At 35.8% G+C, this 24106-nt stretch overlaps 2 protein-coding genes across 5 annotated transcripts in view; one reads left to right on the forward strand and one right to left on the reverse strand.

Annotated features, from left to right (window-relative positions):
- ELP4 (elongator acetyltransferase complex subunit 4) overlaps nucleotides 1–16590 on the reverse strand; it is a 146064-nt gene extending 129474 nt beyond the window's left edge. Inside the window, exons 1-3 of the mRNA XM_042785353.1 lie at nucleotides 16383–16590; nucleotides 10447–10482; nucleotides 579–700 (exon numbers count right to left, since the gene is read on the reverse strand). Coding sequence (XP_042641287.1) covers nucleotides 579–700; nucleotides 10447–10482; nucleotides 16383–16554 — 330 coding nt within the window. The 5' untranslated portion in view covers nucleotides 16555–16590. The remainder of the gene's footprint in view (nucleotides 1–578; nucleotides 701–10446; nucleotides 10483–16382) is intronic.
- An 89-nt stretch (nucleotides 16591–16679) lies between these two features.
- Nucleotides 16680–24106, forward strand: part of IMMP1L (inner mitochondrial membrane peptidase subunit 1) — a 36079-nt gene continuing 28652 nt past the window's right edge. The window contains exon 1 of one of the 4 annotated variants that reach the window (XM_042785505.1): nucleotides 16680–16729. The gene's annotated coding sequence lies outside the window, so the exon portion shown is untranslated. The other 3 variants (XM_042785504.1, XM_033006995.2, XM_042785503.1) reach the window with 3 other exon arrangements.

Below are 24106 nucleotides of genomic sequence, written 5' to 3' on the forward strand. Positions count from 1 at the left end.
ATGGAAACTATCAGTGTTTGATTAGGAGCTCACTGAAGTTTGAAAGGAACCTTTCTATATAACCTGATCCAAAGTTGACCATGCTTTCTAGTAGAAAACAGACAGAATGAAATGTATATGTAAAGGAAGTTATAAAGACGTTAAATGGTATTTTTATTTTCTATAGGAAACTACAGTAAGTATCTACACAAATTGTACAATTTCAATTGCAATATATTGGAATCATCTTAACTACTTTTCCTGATAGGCAGGGAAACTATAATCAGTTGGGTTTACTCTAACCATTCAGATAAGCCAGCGAGTCTGGTTTTCATCCATAATCAAAATCAAGAATAAGCAGGCTCCTAGACTGATTTGGCCTTAGGAGGATCTTACACCACTGTCCACAGACAGAGGATAGCGACCTAAATATAATTCCCAAATCTGCCTAGGGTAAATATTCCTGCACTTTCCAACGCATTGTTATGAATCACCAAGATCAATTAACATCTTACTACACAATATATGCACTTTAAAATATATTTAATTTCATCAAGAGATTACAACTTTACTTGCCAAAAGCTATGAGTCTTTTTTACCTTTAAGATGTTGTCAGGATGCTCTTTAGCAGAAGCAACAAACAAGTCGTGTCCACAGACAACTCCCTCTGAGAGAAAATACTTGAACAACAAATTGGAGTAAAGACTGTATTTATCTTCCTCTGTGAAAACAAGAATGGTTGGAAGTTTTTCTTTTTTGTTAGATAAATCACCTACCTGTAATCTCACAACACTGTAAAAGCCCCCCTCTTTTGGTTTACCTCCTAGAGTATATAAAGTGTAACAGAGATAACAGGTAAAATATGATTCCAAAGCTTTAAAAATAATGCTTGATAATACTGTATTCCTAATTTTTCAAGCCAGAGAAATAAAATAAAATATATGATTGAGAACTAAGATATGGATGGGATATAGCAATAGTGCTGTCTTCCTAGCAAGGTTTCCCATAAATATCAACAAAGATTACTGAATTCATGGTTTAATAGGAAAGGGTTTTGCTTATTTAGAAGAACTGTATTAATATTTATATTCTTAATACTTAAATTATTAATCAACTTGCTTAAAGTATCTATCAATTGATGCTGTTCAAAATTTAACCATATTTGGCATGCTAAAGCTATATAAAGGTATAATTTTTTATAGAGACATTCTTACATCTGCATTTCTTTCAAACCTGTGAGACCTACAAAAATAGGCAAATCAAATGGATGTATCAAAAAACCAGACAATTTGCAACATCCTTTTTGAAAGCTAACCAGAGCAAAATCATGAACACATTCAAAAGACACATGAGCTTATATTTTAAGAAGTGAGACAATACTCGTTAACAGGCATTGTGAATACTAGCCTACTGAAACAAAAATACAAACTCCCACTGACATCAGAAAGGCTAATATTTCCTTCAGCTTCTTTGTTGTGAGTTATCAGAAATTACCAGAATTAGAAAGTCTTAATGAGCTTCATACAATTAAAACTTAACATAACTCAAGACTATGGGGGAATTGAATGAGTAAATAACAACTGAAATTTGAACCATCTCTGATTTTCTTTATTTTGAGGAAATATAAACAATAGCAATGGTAATGCTATCAAAAAAATTCCTAACAATATATTAACTACCCAATTCTTTGTCCAGTAAAATTTTAGATCATGCCCTTTGGAATAACATATTTCTGACATTTATTTAGAGAGATATCTGAAATATTTTGCTCAGAAGAAAATTAAATGCAACAGTGTACGGGTTCACTTTTTCATCTGTTAATCTGGTTGCTGGAAGATAATACACAGGGATGTTGTGCCAGAAAAATATAGAGATGTTTTTTCTTTATAAAGAACTAAGACTCCTAATGCAATGTCTGAGTGACTTGGAAATCATTTCCTCCTTATTATGAAACGCATATGAAAATATTAAAATAAAAACCACAAACCCAGTATTAAAGGCTGAAAATAAGGAAGTTGTCATTCATATCTAACTTGTAAAATATACTAAGGAAGGAAATAAAGAATATAACTTTGATATATACCAGAATAGTATGCTTTTGAGCTTAAGAGTGAAAAAGAACCAATGAAGTGGTGTGGGAGGAAAGAAAGAAGGAGTCGGTATATCCATAAAGGAGAAAGTACATTAATAGTAATGGGGAAACTTAAGAAACAAATCACAGAAAAATAGTGTTGCACTGCTGCACTCCTAATATCATGCCCAAGTACTGACACTTTCAGTAGTTAGATTAACAAGAGAAAGAAAGTCAAACCACAAGTTTTCAAATTCACTGGAGAAGGAACAGTTCTCCCAGACACACTGCTCATCCTCCATGGGATACTGGGCAAAACTGAATTTATTTCCTGCTTTTTCATTTCACTTTTAAACTCAGTATTTGGGATTTTTTTTTTTTTTAGGGTAAAAGGTATACACTTAAAATTCGGAAAATTTCTTTCATTTATTTCTTCTTTCTTCTACAGAATAAACCCTAAAAATACGGCGTTAAGATTACCTCTTTTGTTTTTAAGGAGGAATACTTATTTAAAATTTTCCCTTTCATTAAATCTAAGACATTAACTAAAAGTAACGCTAAAGCAACATTTCAAGATACAGAAAAATGCTTCATAACACAGTTGCTAAGACAGGAAATTACATAAAACTGGACATCCAAATAAGACAAAGGGAATACAATAATTACAACACTATTGCTACTAGTACTAGCCATCAGTATATCCAGTTTATTGTAGATTCTGAGGGTTTAAGAACTCAGATTGTATTAATATAATTTACCTTTGATACTGTTAACTTGCTTAGTAGGCCATATTATCCCTCTAGTGTACTTCCAATAACACATTTATCTGTTTTAAAAATAACAGTCTAGTGAAAAATATGGACAGATCAGTATCGTGCAAAGTACAGTACTGACAAAAGCTTACTGTTGACAACGCTAGGGTCCTTATTAAAATTTCAGCAGGACTGATTTCCAAAAGCATTGCAGAATTACAAACTGTAGTTTTCTTGAAAGGTTGGAGCTCTTAATTAAATATTTTAAAGAGTTTACTCTTGCATACTTAAAAAGCCATTAATAGTGTTACTGAAGAACTGTTTTCCTAGTAACTGAGCTCCATACACTGTGCTGTGACTGAGGATGTAGGTCCATGTACGAGACTAGGATGGAGACAAGATTCAATTCAGATAAAACCGATGCACTACAGTTGCAGAAGCAAAAAGAACTGACACTGTCTAAAATTTTAAAGAAGGATTACAGTCCTGTTTTGTAAATACAGTCTTTGAAGACTGCTTAGATCTTAAACTGCTTCAACAAGAAGAAAATAAAACCCATATGCAGAGTAATTCTCCCTTATAACTGGAGTCCAGGAACACAAACAGCTCCTGTCCCCTAAATGCTGGCTCTCTCTAGTTATTTATGCTTTGGTTGCTTACTGCAATATAATTGGTAATATATTATTCACAGTATATTGACTTCTGTGTGCTAATCTCCATCTATGAAGCTCTCAATTTAAGAACCAAAACTCTCTAGAAATCAAAGTGACAGCATGATATCTACTTTTTTTTTTTTTAATTGTCTGAGATACCTGTAAGAAGCCACCAAGACTCCCATATAATCGCATCACCGTAGCAGATGTCAGTGGAGGGAGACAATTTTGTTAGACCTCCCTCCCTTTGAACAAAAGAGAAAAGGGAATACTAGTTGGGCGCTGTGGAAGGATCCTCAGCTGTAACATTTCTGTCATCCTTGGTGAATCAAAAATCTTGATTTCTTAATTTTTATCTACAGGTTAAAGTTCACCTTCTTCACCATTTGAGGCACAGAAACACTGAGTTGTATCACATATGGACGGGACTTAACTGACATTTAGTGGAATACAAGCCAGTATCTCACTTAGTCTAAGTATTTTATGGCTTTTGTATGTGCATGCAACTATACAGAGAGTCTTTCTGGATCATAATTTTTGATATTAATTATTCCTTCGAAAGCAAACAACATGTTTAATTTTGTGCCAAACACAACACAGAAACTCCATAAACCATGGATAATTATAAGAAATCATGCTGTCTGTTGATGATTACTTAACTAAACTAAGAAGAAATAAGGCTGTAGTAGATAAGAATTTTTTTCAAATTTTATTTGAAATGCTGAAATGTTAAAACAAACTATAGAAGTGAAGCAACAGGGAACAGGGGTAAAAAACCCTTTTACTGACCTATCCAAGATGATATTTTGCAAAACAATATGGAGTTAATGGTTCTGTCATACCCTTCCAAAATATACTTTGTAAATATGCAATTGCTTATTGTTTTGCAATAAGGAATTTTCAATTTAGCAATTTAAAACATTTACATTCAGTGTAGAGACACATCATTTTAGCATTAGCCTTTCCTGTAGTCTTCTTGCAATGATTTTCATAACAGTAAACTTACAGTAAAAATAGGAAATGAACTATTGGAGAGTGATCTAAATATAAAACACCTCAAAATCTGGTACAGTACTCTGAGGATTAAATATGTCTCAGAAAGCCTTTACAAACAGTGCATCTTGAATTGTTAAAGTCAATGCATCTGTAAGAATCCCTCAGTTCTTCAATTTGTCAGATAGAGGATGGCTTTTTATTGATTCATTTCTAGGTCACTAAACTTCTGTGGTATTCAAAAGATCTAAAGTGCACCCATATGGGGCTTTTCTGATAACATCCATTGTACCCTGTCTTCAATAGTTACGTTACTATTCAAAACCATAGTACAGCTTTCTTCTTGTAAATAAACAAACAAATCATTTAGCACAGGTACTTTAGTAGCTCACTGATTACTTTCATAGATAAATTGAATGAAATACTTTGAAATATATTTGTTTTCTGATAATGCTTGGACTTACTATTTTAATGGCGAGGATAAATTCTCAACTGTTACCTTTATTTTTCCAAATTATACCCTCATCCAAAAGAACTACCTCCATTCTGTATGTGTAGGAACTAACACCTAAGTGCATTTTAGTCAGCCAAACACTTAAGACTTAAGCCTGGACTTAATCTTTATTCTTAGCCACCATACTAAAGAGCTGTCCCATCAGCAGACTTCATTGTGAGCTTTACTTCTAGCTTATAAGGCACATAAACAAATAAGACTCTTGCAGCTGCAGACTCTTTTCTGGGTCCAGTCACCACAAATCACACAACAGTCTGCAGCTTTCCTTGATTCTTTTTGAATAAAGACTTCTACAGATAAGTAGCAGGTGAGTAACTAGTGAAGCGTAAACCTATACAAGCAAGAGAGTTTATTTACCTAGAAGTTATGCATATTGTCTCCAGGACAAAACATCTTCTGATCCTACAGATAAGGATGTAAATACAATAGTTTATTGTGATCATTATCCATTGGTCTCTTTCCACAACAGCATGCTTTCATGGCTAAAAAAGTCACGAAAAAGAAGCAGTATTTTATCAGTGCAATGAATTCCAACATATAACCATGTTGAAAACTAAGGATAAAGACCAATTCCTATTTATGGATCTTTTCACCCCTACACTGTATAGGGTACTGAACACGTAAGACATTCTCAGCACTTTTGTATATGGTCTGTCTGTAGCTACTACACACAGAAATCAGTGGGTTGTGGAATTGGATACAAAGTTTTAAGGCACTGGAGTTTAGCTAGGGCACAGGAAACAAAGAGAGCAGATATGAGTGAGGCACTGTAAATACATAGTTTATATAAAAAGGACAAAAATCTCATCTATTTATAGAAATTGATATGTAGACATGTGGATTTAAAAAAAAAATCTAGCCGTAGCCCATCTTTCTGAACAGATGCATTTATGTTCCAAGAGAGGGATGGAGAATAAACACTATAACTGGAAGAGGAACAGAAAATCAGAAAAAAAAATGCACCATACGGCAACAAGTATGTACAGATCATATTTATAATAATATCTGACTTTTGAACATCAGTATATTAAATGGCATAAAGGTCTTGAAAAAACTCCAGAGATAATTTGTAATATAATTGCTTAAAATGATGAGAGCTATATGAGGAGAAAATAAGACTGCAACAATGTAATGTACAGACAGCTTTTTTTTCCCCTCTGTACAACATCTAGACAGGTTGCCCCAAAACTGCCAAAAGCCTGTCATAGCCTATCAGTATTGATCATTTTTCCACCAGATACTTCTACAGTATAGTACTGTGACCTAAGGTGTGTCTTTCTGTAGCTACGAAACATCCCTCCAAATTGCTGCAGGTTGTAAGATGCGATCATTTTAATAACCTGAAATTCCATTAAAAGATACTTTACTAATGTCCACATTTACTAAGCTTGAGGGGATATACTTTGTGTCACTTGCATTTAATTAGCACATGCCAAAAAGGAGTTGTCAAACATGTAAGTTACAATATTTGGCATTTGGCCATACTTCAGGAAGGCGAATTCTGGTAACTTGTATTTTGTAGAATTATATTTAGCAAATCACTGGTTTGTACCTCGGGAGATTATCCTTTCCAACTTTAAAAAGGTGATAAATTCAATTATATTGACAAGTGTGGAGAGCTCTTACCAGTCAGGTTAAATTGCACATCTAACAAAAATAATAGTAGCTAATTAAAGCAGCTGAAATCGCTTCAAGGCTTAGAATGTACAAGTATAGACCTGCTTTTAACCAGACAACTTTAACTTTTAATAACTGACCTCAGCTACCAACAAAAAACCCTTCAACTGATAATCTTTAAAACATTTAGCTGTCAATGACCTTGTCAAAAGTGGAGCATCTTAAAGGCATGTAAGAATAGGTTCTTATAGGGTATCCAGGACAGACCCGTTTGAGTGCGCTGTAACTCACTATGCAGAATGTGTTATAGAAACAAGGCATATATTTAAAAAACAAAATAACAACCTCCTGGAAACTCTTCCCAAGGCTGGCAAAACATATACAACAGGCTAGTGTACATCAGAGAGGGGAGGAGGAGAAATGAGTATGCTTAATCAACTGCTATACTATTAGTTTGTTTTGAAAGGGGAGATTCTTCCAGAAAGCTAATTATCTGGAGCAGTTTAAGATGAAACAACAAGTGGTCCCACATTTATTTTGAACAAAATGTTTTGATAGTCTTCAAAATTCATTTCACGCAGAGTCAGAATGACTGTATTACCACTTCTTATAAACCCGGTACAGTAACATCTTTTGAAATTAAAGTACTAGTTAAAATCTAAAACATTTTTGCTATATGAACGAAACCCAGGAAGTTTCAAGTTTCTCTAGTAGCTAGGATCTTGCATTAGACTACCATGTGCCTCAACTCACTGCTTCTCATATAAATAAAACTATCAAAAAAAAAATATAGAATTAAGTTTAACTGAAAATCATGATGCTCTTTGTTATGAATTAAGTTTAAAAAAATTTTGCACTTATATTTCAAACAATATTTTGCCGTCTTATCAAGTAACCTGTGTCATTACTACATCTTCAGAACAGAACAGTTAAATATTTTAATACCCTGGATCAACTATTATTTGGTTAAATTAACCAAGATAATGTGTCAAATAATGACGATGAGCATTTAATTTGCAAAGGGAGCTAAGCTAAAAGTAAATCAATTTATTCTTGCCTTAGAGAATGTTGAGGGAAGGGGGAAGAATTTAACCTTTTTATAACACTTGGAGGACAACGCAGAAAGATCTTCCTAGGAGGTTTATCACTGACAGCTTCAATCTTGTATAATATTAAGCTTGCCTAGACTAATCTCATGACAGACTTTTTGTATACTGACAAGATATTCTAACAATGCAGTTACAATTCTACCTGCACCAACATTAAACATTAGTCTAAAAATTTTTGACTAACAAGTCACAAATAAATATAGTTCTTACTTTAAGACTTTTTTATATAATATGTTTCAAAATAATATATGGTAAGTCTTATTTGGGAAAAATAATTCACTTTCAAATCTACAAGAGAGATTCTCCTTTGTGTTTCTGTGAAGCTAAGTTTAATATCAGATCAGAAATAAACAACTGACAGGGGATAAGTAAATTGAAACCCACCACTGAGTATTGCCAGCTATGCACTCAGAGGAGGGGGTAAAATAATTCAGGTAAAAATCCTAACATTTTCAACTCATTGAGTCTTGTCATCTCTTTCATTAGAACACAAAGCTCGCTGCCTTTGTACTCGCTTCATCTGGTGCCGTTAAGGTCAGGTCAAATGCATAGCTAACCCTATGCTCAACAGTAGCCAAAAGCAGATATTTAGGAAGAGGTAATGCAAACTGAACAAGCAAATGTGACGCTTCACCCAAGCACTTCCTCAGCCTCCCACTGTTTGTAGCTCAAGGACTTCCTTATCTGGACTTGGTATCCACTACCCTAGTAATGCAAATGGCTTTCTCTTCCATCAAGTTACCCAGTTTCCCACCAAGACCATGATTTTTTTTACATCCACAATACCCTATGATGAAGCATTCCACATTCCACCACTTAATTGCACACTGTCTGAAGAACAACTTTCTTTTGTTTAATGACAATTTTCCAGCTAGTAGGTTCATTTGATACCACTCAGTTCACCTACTGGAAGGGGCAGTTAATATTGTAATGGGAGACAAAACAAAACTCATCTAATTTCGTAATCTCTGATCTGTGTAAAATATGATAGATTCTATAATCTTTTTTTTCTTCCTTTGTCCATAGCAAGATTGAGATACTTAAGAAAAATGTATTATTCTTGATAATTCTTGTTAGTTGTATCTTACTCTGTACCCGAGTTTTTCAGACTTTGTCTCTATGCTCCCATTTTACAATTTTGCACTGATCCTTAACAACCTGTGAGACATTCAAAAACTCAGGATTTAGCCAAAATGGTGCCTTACTACACTTTCAATCTCCTGCAATGAGAAACTGGCCTTTTTATCTGTAATAACACCTTTTTTACTTTTATCTTCCAGATTTTACCTATCAATTTCAAATCTATTGATATTGGTCTTCATGTAATCCACTGTTATAACTTAAAATAATAAATCCATTTTTAAGGCTTTAATGAAGGATTTTTGGCACTTAATATGTAGGCACTCAGACACTGCTTATCGTATTTCAAATAGCTTTGCAATGTGATATATGTTTTCATCACTCCTACAAATAGGGAAATTGAGGTACTTTAACTCTTATTCAGTGGGTGAAAACAGTCACACACCTTTCTAGACTCCAACAGTTCAGAGAAATTGCAGTGACTGGAAAGCTAAGAGTTAAATCTGATGTCCCTAGTTCTCTGTTCCAGCAACTTGGTACCAAAAGGTAGTATTTAAATTGTTATACTATTTAGGATGTGAACACAGATTGCAGATGCAGATTTTTCTACATAACTACAGAAGTTTCTCTAATAACCTTTCATTTATATCCTGTAATACCAGTTCTTTTTGCTAGGAAAGTAACAAGCTTGAAAGTTTCTCATAAGAACCATTAACCTAATAAATATTTAAAATAGGAAAAAAAAAAATCACATTTCTATCATCATTCATCCCTTACATCATTTTGAAGTAGTTTTGTATCCTTAGAAGCCCAAGTTTAACAGACTGATGTGACAAATCAGAGGGTATCTCCTTCAATTTCTGTTTTGCAATAAGGATCGAGTTTACTGATATGCTGAAACAGTAAGCACTTACAAGACTAACTTGTAAGAAATTAGTCTTCCCTCAATTGTGATTTTGGCTGCTATACTTAAACAGAGGGGCTTGAGAAACACTTCTTGGCTCTATGTCCAGTACGTACCCTGGGGATATGAAGACAAGGTGTATGTGTACAATAGTCCTCTTCATCTGTGCTACCCTTTAAATAGAAAGGAAATCTGGGCATCTCAGCTGCAATGGAGACATGGTACCAGACAGTTTCAGTGTAGTCTGTAAAGGGAATTCTGTTGTAACCTATTTAGACATCTCAGTAGGCCTCATCCACATCCTGACAGAAAGCAGGATTCCATCAGTTTTCTTAGTTGATTTGAGAAACCAAAAGATTGAAGATTCTGTATTTCACATCTTCCTCAGAAAGCCAAATTAAAAAAAAAAAAACCCTTTGTGATGATAAACATCCTGAATCTTACAGGAAATCAAGTAGAAAATCTTAAATAATTTGAAAATTTTCCTACAGGTCCTGAAATTTGCTAAATGCCCTGCTTTCAAACAGAATTCTGCAGTATTCTTCCTGGGGGCTGAAATCTGTCTAAAAGTAAGGCTTTGATCCACCTCCAGTAATTCTTGAAATAGACAATAGTCCACTCTGAAATCTAGCCAAAGTGAAGGGGTCTGAGAGTTATAGTTTCTTAAAGTTTAAGTTTAAAAAACAATGAAATGACACATTATTTGGTAAATATGTTAAAAAGAAAAAAACATATCTGAATATGGCTTTAAGGATCTATATATTCTATACTAACCAATAAGAAGAAGAGTTCCAACAGCTATGCCTCCACCTAGAAACAAAAAAAAAGAATAAAGTAAGAATACATTTTAATACTGTATTAGAGAACAATTAAGTTTTCTTAGTTTATAAGTCAAAGAAAGGTGATAACAGGGAATTTAAAAATATAAAAGTGAACAACATTTTAATTACCTTTGCAATACTTCCTACAATTCTCTATTATGAAATAATTATACATTACATGTAATTATATATTACACATTACAATTACTTTCACAATATACTGTACTATCATCTTTGTGGTAAAAAGATCCTGCAGAGCTCTATGAAACTATGCTCAGATACTACAATAATGACGTATGGTCTGAGCCAGTGAATTTTCATTTGGATCACAAGCAAGTAAGCATTCTTCAAATTAAATCCATATTAATCACTACCAAGTGATATTCCTTTGTACCAAGAACCATGTATGTAAAGTGACCTACTAGGTGGCTAGCAAATTCCCACCCAAGTCAATACGGCAAAATCCTTCCTCCACTGGTTTTCATCTTATTACTGAAAACAGACATGGCAATAAGAGAGGTAGGATTTCACCTGATGAAATCTGGACTGGCAAATCATAAACATCATAACACACGTCTGAAAAAAAAATACTATTAAAGTCTTTTATAGTATGTCTTGGAGATAAAAATAATGATATGAATGTAGTTGACTGAAGTATTTGTTCAAAAATAAAAATACATTTTGACAGATTTATATGTGGCTACAGCTATTTTTCTTTCTTTTTGCTTAAACAATTACAATCAATGCTTATGTCCCAATCACAGATGATTGAATGAATAGTAGACAGAATAGAATACTCCCAATATGTTTTGATACATACATTCTTATCCGATTGATCTCAACGGTTTGGACAACCAGAGAAAAAATAATCTATGAATTCCCATCCTTACTACTTTATTTACTCCTCAAGGAGACAGCAAGCATAATTATGTAACAGTGGTTTAAATGGTTGTCCCAAGGAGGAATTTTTACAAAGATGGTGAAAGAAGAATTCACTTATTTTAGATGAAGAGTAAACTGGTTTATAATCTGAATTCCAATAATGAAAACAGTGGAATAACTTGAAAAGCAGACTACAAATATTTTGTTGAACAATCATTTAAGACTGAGACAAGAAAGCTAAAAATTCCTGGAAGTATTCAGATGACCATATGTAACTAGACTATTCCAGTGTTCTGCATGAAGGAAACTGCAGTATGTCTTCTGCAATTATATACTGCTTTAAAAGCAAGGGAGGAGTAAACTGAATTATATCAGCACAATATCGAAAGCTCTTGATAAAAGAAGTCAATACCAGACTGCATAGGTGGACTCTAGTGAACAGGGTAATTCAAGCCCACCAATTTAAGAGCTCATTAAATTTCACTTGAAATTGATTCCAATAGGGATTGAATCAACTTCTTAATCATTAGCTCTGCTGGTGGGACTATGAATGTCTGCAGCACCTGTAATATTGATATATACCCAGAAGGAAGAGAAAAAGAAAATTCATCTCCCATAGGCCAAAAAGTGTAATATTGTTGCATAATAACACCTGAGTTAAAACCACAACAGAACCAATTCGTCATCATGTCATGGTGTACCACAAATTAAGCAGTACCTCACAGTTTAGTTAGCTACTAATTTCACAGTTGTAGTTCAACATATCACAGATTATTTTAAGTTCTGCTCCTGAGTCAAGATGTACAGATGCCTCAATATTTACAGCAGGTTTATCAAGCAATCAAGCATTTCCTAGATATTAAAAAAAAAACCCCAACTATAAGTACCATTTATTGGAAAGTTAGGATCACTCATTAAATCCCCATGTTCTAATCCACTAATTCTTCTTTGCTTTTATTTGTTTGGGAGATAAATGCAAATAAACCCAAGATGTACTATGTGAGAAAGGAGAAAAAATGACCAAAATCTGAAATTATACAGATGGTTGATATAAAATATGCTTCCCATATTCACTGCATTCAATTGTTCAGGGAGACAGAACGCACAGGTTACAACAGTAGTTTAAAACTAACACATGTTCTATACAGGACATAGAAAAAAATAGCTCAAAATTATGAGATTTTATCAAGTCATAGCTTGACATATAAAATATGACCAAAGCAGACATAAGTAATGTATTACCTCATGGCAATACAGACTTAAAATCTTGGTTATAAAAAGCTCACTTGTAGCCACCACAGAAGTAGTGTCTCTTCTGTTCTTAAATTGCTTGCTCAAGACAGAATTTGTTTGTCAAACAGTATGTCAGGACAGACAAAATTCTCACAAGCTAGATTTTCTGGTCATCAATTGTACTGTCTCTTTCTACAAGCCAGAATTGTAATGTATGTGCACATACTTTGGTTGCTAAAGGCAAACTCAAGTCAGAGGATTGGCTTTACATTATCAGATGTAGCGAACAGTTTTAACAAGTGTAATCTATAAGATGGAATGTAAAACTATTGCAGTTACCATGGTTACATATTCATATTACAATGAGCAACAATAATAGTAAATTAAGCAAAAAACAGACGACAGGGAAAAAGTAGCAGGAATGCTGACAGAATCAAAAGGAAGAGGTAAAATCTTAAAGTTACGCAAGACAACTGCTGTGAACTTGTAATTCTTTCTAATTTTGCTGTTTTAATTTTTCTTTGATAGTATCTAAGGCAGTAGTACACTTAAACAACTATGCGAGACTTGTAACTTTCCACACTGCTAGTTTCAGCAATGAGATTTAAGAACTCATGGCCTGAAACACAACAAACTTTGCAAGTTGAGAAGTGTCCCTATTATTTTCAAAGCATAGCTATGACCTTTTTTCAAGCACTTTGAAGCAAAACATTCAATACCAAGCATGTGATGGTTATATTAGACAATAGTTACAGCTCATCACAGAGAACTGCTTCAGCACAAATCAGGCATATATGGTCTATAAACCCTGAAAGTAAACTTTAATATTAAGCCTGGAGACGTAAAGAGCGCCTTAATAGTAACACAGCATTTGAAATCCAGCACTTATCTATCACTTCTTTCTGAAAGGAAATTTGCTTATTAAGAAGATCTAGCTCTCAACAATAATGTAACAAATCAGCCAGTAGCTGTAGGGTAAAAGAAATTCCTCTATGTATCTGCCTTTTCCTCTCTTCAAAAGTTTCTTATCAGACCTGTGTCTGGTAACACCATGCCTTCCATTGCTCACACTTATTCATAAGCTATATATATATCTTCATGTCTGGCAAATAATACTGTATCTGTGTTGCAGCTTCTGGACAAGGCAAGCATAATCAATGCCCAAAGCAAGAGATCTACAAGACTGCCTGGTGACAGCTGAAAAATATGTCTTTGAAAAATACCAGACCAAAACAGGTTATAGTAACTTCCACCGTGAATTTAGACAAAAAGGTTTGCCTTCAGTCCCTGATGACAATAAAACTGAATATTTTGTACAGTCAATTATTTAGCTGCTAGTAGGCAAGAGGAAAAAAGGTAACTGCATTCTTTAAGAAACACACTAACAACATTCTGCAAGATATTTCTGAAGCATTTCCGCACACACATGAACAGGACAAGTAGGAGATCAAGTACAACACTTCTACAGAAGCACCATACTTTTACAGTCACCAGCATAGTGGGTTGTACCAACAGAAGATGAGTCAGTTGGTCAAGGGATGAGACTACTTCCCTTTACTCAGCACCCATTAGATCACATCTGGAATACAAAGTCCAATTTTGGGCCCCTCAGTACAAGAAAGAAGTAAAGATAAACTTAAGTGAGTCCAGTGGAGGGGAACCAAGATGGGGTAAATGACCCAAGAGGAGTGGCTGAGGGAACTGGGCTTGTTTAACCTGGAGGAGAGAGGAAGACCTAATAGCAGCCTGCCCTTACCTAAGAAAAGCTACTGAACTCTTGTTGACAGTTGAACTCTTTGCTGAGATGTACAGTAAGAGAGCATGAAACAACAGACATAAATACAGAAAAAGTTCAACGTGAATATAAGGAAAAAGAAAATTCCCTAGAAAGATAATTAAGCATTGGATCAGGTTGTCTAGAGAGGCTGTAAAATCTCTGTCACTGCAGATTTTCAAGACTCAACTGGACAAAGCCCTTAGCAACCAACTCTGAAGTCAGTGCTGAGCCTGCTCTAAGGCTGCAGTAGATGAATTCCTGAGGTCTCTCCCCAGCCTCCAAAATAAATGATTCTGTACAGGTCCACCTAGCTGGGCAGTCTGTCTACAACAATGCCTAGCACCTGGTATCAATGGAAATTTTATTACAGTACAGTATGTTTGGCACGAGTCTTTTCTGGCCTACTCACTCAGCTTCCAGAAATCAGAGATTTAAGGGCTAGAAGGTTACCAAAGATTTAACACAGGAATAGAGAGTTTTCCAGTTTTTCAAAGATGCCACAACCCCAAAACCATCTTAAAAGTTTTTTCAAAAGTTGCTATTACTAGGGTTGAAAAACTTTCTTGATGTTCAAATGTAAAACTTTTTAAGGTCAGAAATTACTGAATACTTAGAAGACAAGGAAAAAGTACTTTAGAAGGGATCCCGAGTTTACTGGTAGAAGTGTCCCCAGTTTCCTTAATGAACCACTAATTATGTTAGCAGGTGCTTGGACATTTAGGAGACTGCCACCTGTGCAGTCTTTTGCTGTGCAAAATCCACTGCTTATAAAAGAGAATATGGAGAAGAACCGGAATATTCAATGCAAATCTTATATTTATGCAATTAAAGGGTTTCACAAATTACACTCACTGGATGAAATACTTCTCTCTTAATGAGGAAGAGCTTTCTCCAAAAGGATGTCAATTCCTGATGAAATTGCAGGTGTTCCCTACCAGAGAGACACACATACGAAAGATACAAAAGTGTGATTCTCCTTAAGATACATAGGCTGCAAAAACTTCTTTATAAAATGGATATAACTTCTACATTTCTTGTAACTCATATAGAATATCCTTAGAAAAAAAATCGGCATATTCTTGTATTCCATGTACTCCTCCAAGGATGAATGAACAAAGCTAAAGTCAAGCCTTCCTCACCTAAAATTAGTCCCATCTATGTACACTGAAGATGTACTGCAACTGTATCAGTAGTTAATAAAAGGATCATGCAGCCTTAGTCCATACAGATAACACATGCTGTTTATAACAGTGAAATGAATTAGCTCCCAATCCAGGTAAACAGTGCTAGTTCATGCCACAGGTTGTAACATAACAATGTTCACAACAGATCAGTCCAAGATCTATTTAGCATGACAGCAGGCAAAAGCAGAGTCACAGACAGTGAGAGCAGCATCACACCAGTGTAACTTATCTAAATGGGCATTTATAATGATGTAGCAGTGGTGAGCAAGACAAAAAAGACACCCTGAGAGTCCAGTCCTATGGTCAAACACATCATAAAAATTGCCATACTGAAGAACCAGAACCCACATGCAACCACAAGTTAATTCAGCAAACATTGTTTTCAAACCCCAAAACTTCACAGCCTCAACTATGACGGTTTGAAGTATAACAAGAATGTGTTACTAAATAAATTTATGGACTAGCTTTCCACTCTAGAAAAATTGCTTAAACGGATTCGAACGACCGGCGAACGGCATCTTCCCCTCGGTAAGCAGGCTGCAAAGCAGGCGCACCTGCCTGCACCGCCTCCCCCCTCCTCACACGGGGCGGGGGGCTCAAGGCGGGAAACGGATCCCGCTCTGCCCCTTCCTCTCTTCCACCCGTCCTCCCACCGATCCCACGGACTGTGGGGAGACAGGTAAAGCCTGCGGGAGCAGCTGCGGAGCCAAGGAAGGTGAGTGACAGGCCGGGCCTGGCGAGGCAGAGGGCCGCCGGGGCGGGGCGGGGCGGGGCGGGGGGGGGGGGGTGTCCCGGGTCCCGCTCCCCACCAACCTAGCACCCCGTCCAGGGAGGGGAGCCCGCTGGAAAGCAGCAGCTGCCCGTGGCGAACAGAAGGCCGAGTGCCCGCCACAGCGGCCAGGCGGCTGCCGGCCGCGGCCTTCCGCCGAAAGCTGGTGGCCCCGCGGACCTGCACCGCCCCACCGGCCGCCGGCGCCTCCGCCATCTCGGCTGCCCGTCGGTTGACAGGAGCTAAGGGGACGCCGGGAAGAATCAAGCCCTTTCCTCTGCGCCAATGGGAGAGCGGGATGGGAAAGCCGCTATCCAATGGGAGGCCGCGTTGTTTGCACGTCGCAGGCTAAAGGGGCGGGGGAAGGGCCGGGGAGCCCGGTAGCGAGCGGGTAGGTGAGCGTGGTGGGGCCGGGCCGGGCCGGCGGGCGCGGGGTCCCGGGGCTGGGAGCGGGAGGCGGCGGCCCCGTCCCGGGCGGGGCGGTGCTGGTGACTCGGCCTCGCCGGCCGTGCTGCGGAGGGAGCCCCGCTGCCTCCTCCCGGGGGGCTGGGGGTGCCTGAGGTGTCAATAAGGCTGGACGCTGAGCGAGTTGTGAAGGGAGAGGCTCTCCTGGCCCCTTTGCCCTTGAGTTCCCTCCGCGGCCTCTGCGCCGCACTGCCGGTATCGCTCTCTTCAAAAGCCGCGGTTCTTCCGCACGAGCCTGGACGTGAATAGGAAGGAAAAAGTGTTTGTAAAACATTCTTTTTTTTTTTCCTCATAGTGTTTCACTAACTGCGTGTAACATAGTATATAAGTATGCTTGGAGTTTGTAAACATTTATACAAGTATGCTCTTGTTTGTAAATAGCCATGGATCTGTAATAAATGTATGATGTAAGACCTCGCACTCGGAAGCAAGCTCTTGCATCAATTGGCCATAAGCCAAGAGCTGTGGTAGAAAAAGTTACTTTATGTGGGGAACATAGTTTCTGTTCTTCGTTACCATTTATTGTTGAATCAGTTGCTACTACCATAGAATGTTGATTTGTGTATTTTGGAAGATTAGCATGTCCTTTACTCTTTATTAGCAATTTATAGATAGTAGCTTGTGGCTTGTACGTGGCAGCAAACAACTGCCCTAGACTGAGTGTATGTAAAAACTGATGAAATATCTGAACTTGTTATTTCCTTTTCTGATATTGTTATATACGTAGACATTAAAATCCATCTTATCTTAATGAAAAAGTTTAGTATGTTTGCTTTATAAATCAACATTTTCTTTTATAGTACTCTGAATTAAGAGAAATCCATATGAGCATATAGAATAGCCACAATCACAAGTATTTGTATATTTGGTTTTAATCTATTGGTGTTTCAGATGCAGCCCAAGCTACTCGAACACTTTAGCACATAGCAGGATATACTAATGAGACTAATGTTTTAATTCTTCACTCTTGATGTTTAATTTCAATTAATGACTTTTTGTTATTGCTATAAGCTGTGGTTTTAAACACCTCTGGTTGTTCAGCCTATATTTTTTTAATTGAGGGGGAAAAAAAAATAATCCTTGTATTAAGTATGAACAGCAAGAAAGAGCAACAGTGTTATCAATCCTGAACATCAAAGTTTTTCCTTATTATCAAATTCAAACTCAGGAGCATGAAATTTCAGTATTAAGTCTTCCTAGCTAGTGAAATTACATTCATTTTACTATTGGCCAAGCTTCTTTATGTGTTAAGCAGTGGACAGTTTAAGATCTTTATTATGAGTATCAAGAGGTTGTCTTAATGTTTTATAATTGCTGCTAAGCTGTGAAGTGTTGAATAATAAATATTTAATTTCAGATGTAGATTATTACTTAGTGAAAGTTATAAGTATTTGTCTTTAGAGGAAAAAAAAATCAAATGATACATTTAAAAACATGAGAAGAAATAAATATAATAATTAAATGTTATTTCTTTAGGATCTGACTAATGATTTGTGAATATCTGGAGTTGGAAAGACTTTAACAAAATAAAGCCATAAAACCTAATTCAGAATTATTTTAAAAGAAGCGTTCAAGAATCTGTTATTGTCATGGGATCCTATGGTATAAATTCAGTACAACTGAGTGAGGAGACTGAAATTTAGAGTTCTCCACTTTCAAAATATCACATCAACTCTTCTGTTTCTTACTGTTCTGTTATTCTGGAGTCCAGTTACCTAAATATTTCAGATATGAGTGCTTGCTGATGTGTTTAACAGTATATCCATTAGGGGACTTTTTCATGGAATGCTTGTAACCCGCTGAGAACGTCTTTGATAGATTAACACTTACCTATCAGAAAAAGAATCAAATGATATACTACATGTGCTTTGTCTCAGTGATTATTTTTTTTTCCTGTTTCAAGCAGTATACTTCCTTTTTGTTACTTCAGTGAGAACCTATTTCCTTGCTTGTTTAAGTAAAGTATACTAATATAGGTTGCCTTAACTTTACAGAATAGGTGTAAACATCTAGGGCTGAGACCTCTTTTCTTCTATTTCTCATTACTATTTCTCTGACAGGTAGTTTTATCCTTTTTCTTACCTCATTTTCCTACAAGGCAATTAAAACTAAAGGCTGAATAATTCTCCTTTTCCTCTTTCATTTTGGACCCCACATAATGAAGCATTTTGCAAGTGGGAATCATTATGCTGTGGTCCTACCATTCATAGAATTGCTTGCATAAAGTACAAGTTTACTGAAAATCTCAGTATCTCCTAAGCTGATATACAATGTTGCTAAAAGAGGAAGTCTCATTTCCTTCTCTTCCTCCACTTCCAGTCCAACAGACCCTGGTGCTTGTCATATCCTTTCTTAAACTGATTCAGTTCACTAATCTGACTTGGAACTATGTATCGATTTTTCTTAATTCTTTAATTTTGTGTCATATTGCTGAGTTGACGCATTCAGGAAAAGTCCATATACACACAGTGGGGAGAGGGGTCAGTTGAACCTTCTACCTCTTGCTGACTGAACCTTGCAGCTATTTCAGAATGTAATAGTGACATTTTTGTTAAATTTTGTGAGTTGTTGTCCTTTGAGATACAAAGAAACTGTCTCTTACAATGTAACTTGTAACAGGAGAGACTTTCAGGTATTACAAAAAAATATGGAGAAGTAGTAATAGTTCTTCAGTATAAGAATGGAACATTAAAAAGTATTACAGTAATTCTGGTTTTGATGTTTATGTTTTCTCTCTGTCACATTTTAAGATGATATGTGCAGTTAAAGTCCTACTGATTTGGAAAGTGTGTGGAAATAAGGTATTTTGAAAAGATTTAAAAACCCCCAACTTTACTTAATACAATAAAGCTTTACAGCCGGATACGTGCTTATGAAAACACCACTTACAGCATCTGACTTATCTGCCTCTCTTTTCAGACAAATAGAGAAGAAACTAATTTTATGGAAATGTCTTTAAGTTAAAGGAGTAATAATAGCTCTTTCACACTATTTGAATGATACTAAATGTTTGCTAATGTTCATGTTCACTTTCCAAAAGATGAATTTCCAGCCATTGTAAAAGATCCCACTAGAGGCTGTCTGACAGAAAGCAAGACCTCAGGATTTGTTATTCTAGATATTACTGTATAAAACCCCCCTAGTCCCCAAATATACATTAGTATGTAGATAAGGCCTACTATTCCTGCTCTAGGGATTGAATTGAAATGCAGAGAAACTAAAGAACATGGAGACAATTGCAAGTGATCAGGAAAGGTATTGGCAAGTTATTTCTTGTCAGCTGAGCTGTGGCAACTGACTATGGTCTTGCTCAGCTCACTGTAAAATGGAAAAGTTTAAACCCTTGTGTCTAGATCGGGATGTCTTAAACTGTGGAATAATCAGTGTTTCTTTCTTACAGCTTGCATATTATCATGTAGACCTGATCAAACGTTTATATCAATTTTAACTGCAAATCCTGACTCTAGTATGAAGAAATCAAGCTATTTTCCATTTACTGTAAACTTGCTGATCCAATTCAACTACTTGCCAATGCCAAATGCAGAGTCTAAGATGGATTAAGAGGATTTTGGGTGAGAATTCCCTGAGGAAAAAATGGAGGGTATACAATGGGTGAGTGAGAGCAATCAAAATATTTGGGAAAAGGTATGCTTGGAATTCAATCTGCAAGTATGTTTGTCATTTCTCTTCAAAAGCTGTGGCCTATGGATTTGGTGAAAATCCTGTTGTCCCCAAAATAGCAGCACTTCTTAAAGTGTGCTTTAGTTGTTTTCTGCTTGATAAGAGGACACACACCTGTCATGGCTGTTGTTGCCTCTTTGTTCACTGCACACAGACTATGTGGGTTGCAGATGTAAATTCTTGGGTCCTTCAGTTAATGCAAGCTGAGGCTGTATTTTGTGAGCAGTGTTTTTCAACAAGACAATGTTAATGAGGTACATATTTTACTTTCCTTTATTTCAAATTAATGTTTTTGCTAGGTTTTAATTGTGCCTTACAAGATTCAGTGTATGCTCTTGTCCTTCTTTGGCAATGAGCAAAATGCTGTCATTTTGGAATAAAACACATCAGTGCATTTTGTTTCAAAACCATATATCTGCCTGACCAGCTTTCAGGAATATTGTTCTGTTGGGTTTATGCATGGGATAGAGAACTAAAAAACTGCATCTTAGTGGCAGTTCTAATTCATAATCTTATTAGCATTTGCTGATACATTGCCAAGCTGCTTCCCTTGTCACTTCTGGAATGTGATGGTATTAGACTGTACTGATTAAAGATTTATAGTCATTAAATCAGATTAGCTCTTGAGTCACCTGACTAGGTAGTGTTTGAGTCATGTGATCCAGTGCCCTGCTGAGTTCCTGTAGGGAGCTGAAACAAGGTAGTTTGCTTTTGAGATGTTCTTAAGTATCTAACAGCATGGGTCATGGATTATGGCTGCAAAGAAGATGGCTTCATTTTCCTGATCTTTGAACTAGCTAGAATGGGATAAGTTTGAAAGTGCAGGATCTTCAGGCCATGAGCCAACAACTGGAAAGAATGTTTAATCCTGGAAGTTCTGACATCAAAAGGCCTGGGTTTTTTTTCAGTACGAAAAAAGCTTAAAGACTACTTATCCAATCAGTCCATGGAAAACATGATAATTAGTGGGAGGGTTTAAAACATAACATTTGTATGATACTATATAAAACATGATATGATTTTGTTTAGCCTCTAGATGTTACCTAAATGCATCCCCATGGGTATATTGAACAATAGTATAAAAAACGTAAACCTCTGTCACATTTCAACAGCTCTTTTAAAAAAGAAGTAAATAAATTGGGAGATGTGAGTTAGTGGTATGTGCTGAAGATAATAACAAATTATAAAAAAAGTTATTTAATGTTTCTGTAATTTCAGATTGTAAAAATGGATAGTATACTGTTCTGGAAGTTTCAGTAATGCTAATATTGAAAATGAGTTGTGAGTTGAATGTACAGTCTTAAGTGTCATACAGATTAATGGCGTGTTTCATAGAGATTATTTTCCTTCTGTTTATCATAAAAGGAGGAATTATAATTTTATTTTTTTTAAATGATGTTAATTTAAAACTACTTGCAAGATAGGACTAAAAGTAATGGGGAAAAAATTAACCCCAAAAACTAGAGGAGTATTACTTGTATTATGGCTTTTGGTATTATGGTTTTTGATATTCTGTAATGTTTTCTGTACTGGGTTCCATGTCAATATAAAGTTTACCTCGGGATTAAAAACTACAAATTAAGACAGATTGATTCTAGCCTTTCCAGATGTTTAATATCCAGAAGTCTCTTTCATATTGAATACAAATGGCTGCCCTTAAAGAATAAAAGTTTGTCTCTTCAGCATGTCAGTGGAAGATGTGAAACTTTGTTTCAGCTGGAAAAATGTGATTTAAATACTTTGATATTTTGAGCCTTCGTTTTTGTCTTTCAATCTGATTGTACATATTTAATTAAATACGCATTTCTAAAGCTAAGTATTGTAGGCAACTGATTTATGGAAAGGAAAGGTTAATATCTGATTTCTTAAAAATTAATTTATGCTTGTGCAGTTTATGCAAAGTGCAAAATAACTTTAGATGTGCTTTTAGAGCCTCAGATTCACTGAATATCTGTAAAAATATATGTACAATTGAAATTAATTTTTAGTTGATATAGCATTGTTTCTTGATAAGCTGATATTACAAAGCTTAAGAATGGACACATTTTGAATTTCAAAAAAGCATTATGTTCTCTGCTAAGTTGTTAGGGCTTTTAGTCTTTAAAGGCATAATTCCAAATAACCATGTTATTTTTACTACAAATCTATGGTATTAGCAAGTGCTGGAATATAGGCAATGTTTGCTCCTCATCTATGTTGTGGGATAGAACGTGCTTTTTTTTTTTTTCATTCAGCTATTTTTTGTACATCATCTCTGCAATATTTTGAGATCTGAAACCTGTGAAATGCTTTGGCAAAGTACTTGAGGCCTGCCCATGGCCAGAAAAGATTTAATCTATCACCTTCAGAATTATTTTAAAATTATAGTTCATCTCTGCTGAAATATTTTTAAGGACTTTTCATAATGGAGAATTTTTCCCCTCTTCTAACATTAGCCAAAACCAAACAGTAATGTTTCAACAAGTACTTATGCAGTAGTTTCTGAAATTAAAAATAAATGAAATCTGTGTCATTAGTCTTCTAGTTGCACAGACCTACCTGTTTGACCTCCTCTCTTCTATAAATGTTAACTATTCTTATGCTTACAGGTAACTCCTGACTACTGTGCTGAAGTGTAGAATCTGTATTGCTGACATTGTTTTTCAGTTTAAATTTCAACAACAGGTTCTGACATACATTGCAGTACGACAGACTTGCTAAATGAGAATCAGAAAGTTCCTACTCTGGGGTAGAATGATAAACTGATAGTTAATTGAAAATAAATCTCAATCTCTGTGATCACAAAAATGGGAATATTTGCCAATGTAAGGATGTAATTTACACACTGTCAGTGTGGAAGTAACTTCAGATAGTTTATTATCCTCTAACAAGCAGATTTTCCCCCTCTGCCTATTCTATCTTAGATTTATGAACTACTCAATCTTTAGTCTGATAGATGTGCAAAAGAGCAGTGATTGAACTGAAATGCTTATAGGTGTGTTAGAAGGAGCTAGATGTAATAATTTATATAGCACTGAATAGTGATGCACTTAATGACCTAGCTCAGGATGATGCTAGTTCTGGCTTTCCCAAGTAGTGATGTTGGTCAGTGGCTTCACAAAAGTGTGCAATCCTCAGGTTTCATGGAGGACCAGATTGTTCTGATGACTCTGCACTTTCAGGTGTGTTCAGTGGACTTCCATCTAGTTTCACAGCATCATGACTATCCGTAGAGTGGGGGATGAGCCATGTGCTGCTGTAAGTAATTCTGTAGAGCTATGTAACTATACCTTTTCTAGGCACAGAGAGAGAAATCTTCAAAAGTCTTTTCAAAGTCTTGCTTTTCAAAAGATATGACTGTTGTAAGAACTTATTTAGAATGGTAAACTAAGTAGGGCATTGATCAGTAGATGAAGAAAGGAGGAATTTGGACTTCAAGTGGGCAAGAATTAAAATTTAGGTATTTCAGCATGAATTGTGAAGTTAGGTAAAACATAAGCAATCTAGTAAAACTCACTTCAAATATGGAAAGCTAGATCTACTACTGGCTGCTTACATTGAAAGAAAGAAGATTACATTGTAAGAAAACTTATATTGTTCCAATATTATGATTGAAAAAAAGTGGAAAACACTGGCTTTTTTT

This window comes from Tyto alba, unplaced genomic scaffold (assembly GCF_018691265.1).
Source record: "Tyto alba isolate M040663 unplaced genomic scaffold, T.alba_DEE_v4.0 Super-Scaffold_8, whole genome shotgun sequence".
Classification (NCBI taxonomy): Eukaryota; Metazoa; Chordata; class Aves; order Strigiformes; family Tytonidae; genus Tyto; species Tyto alba.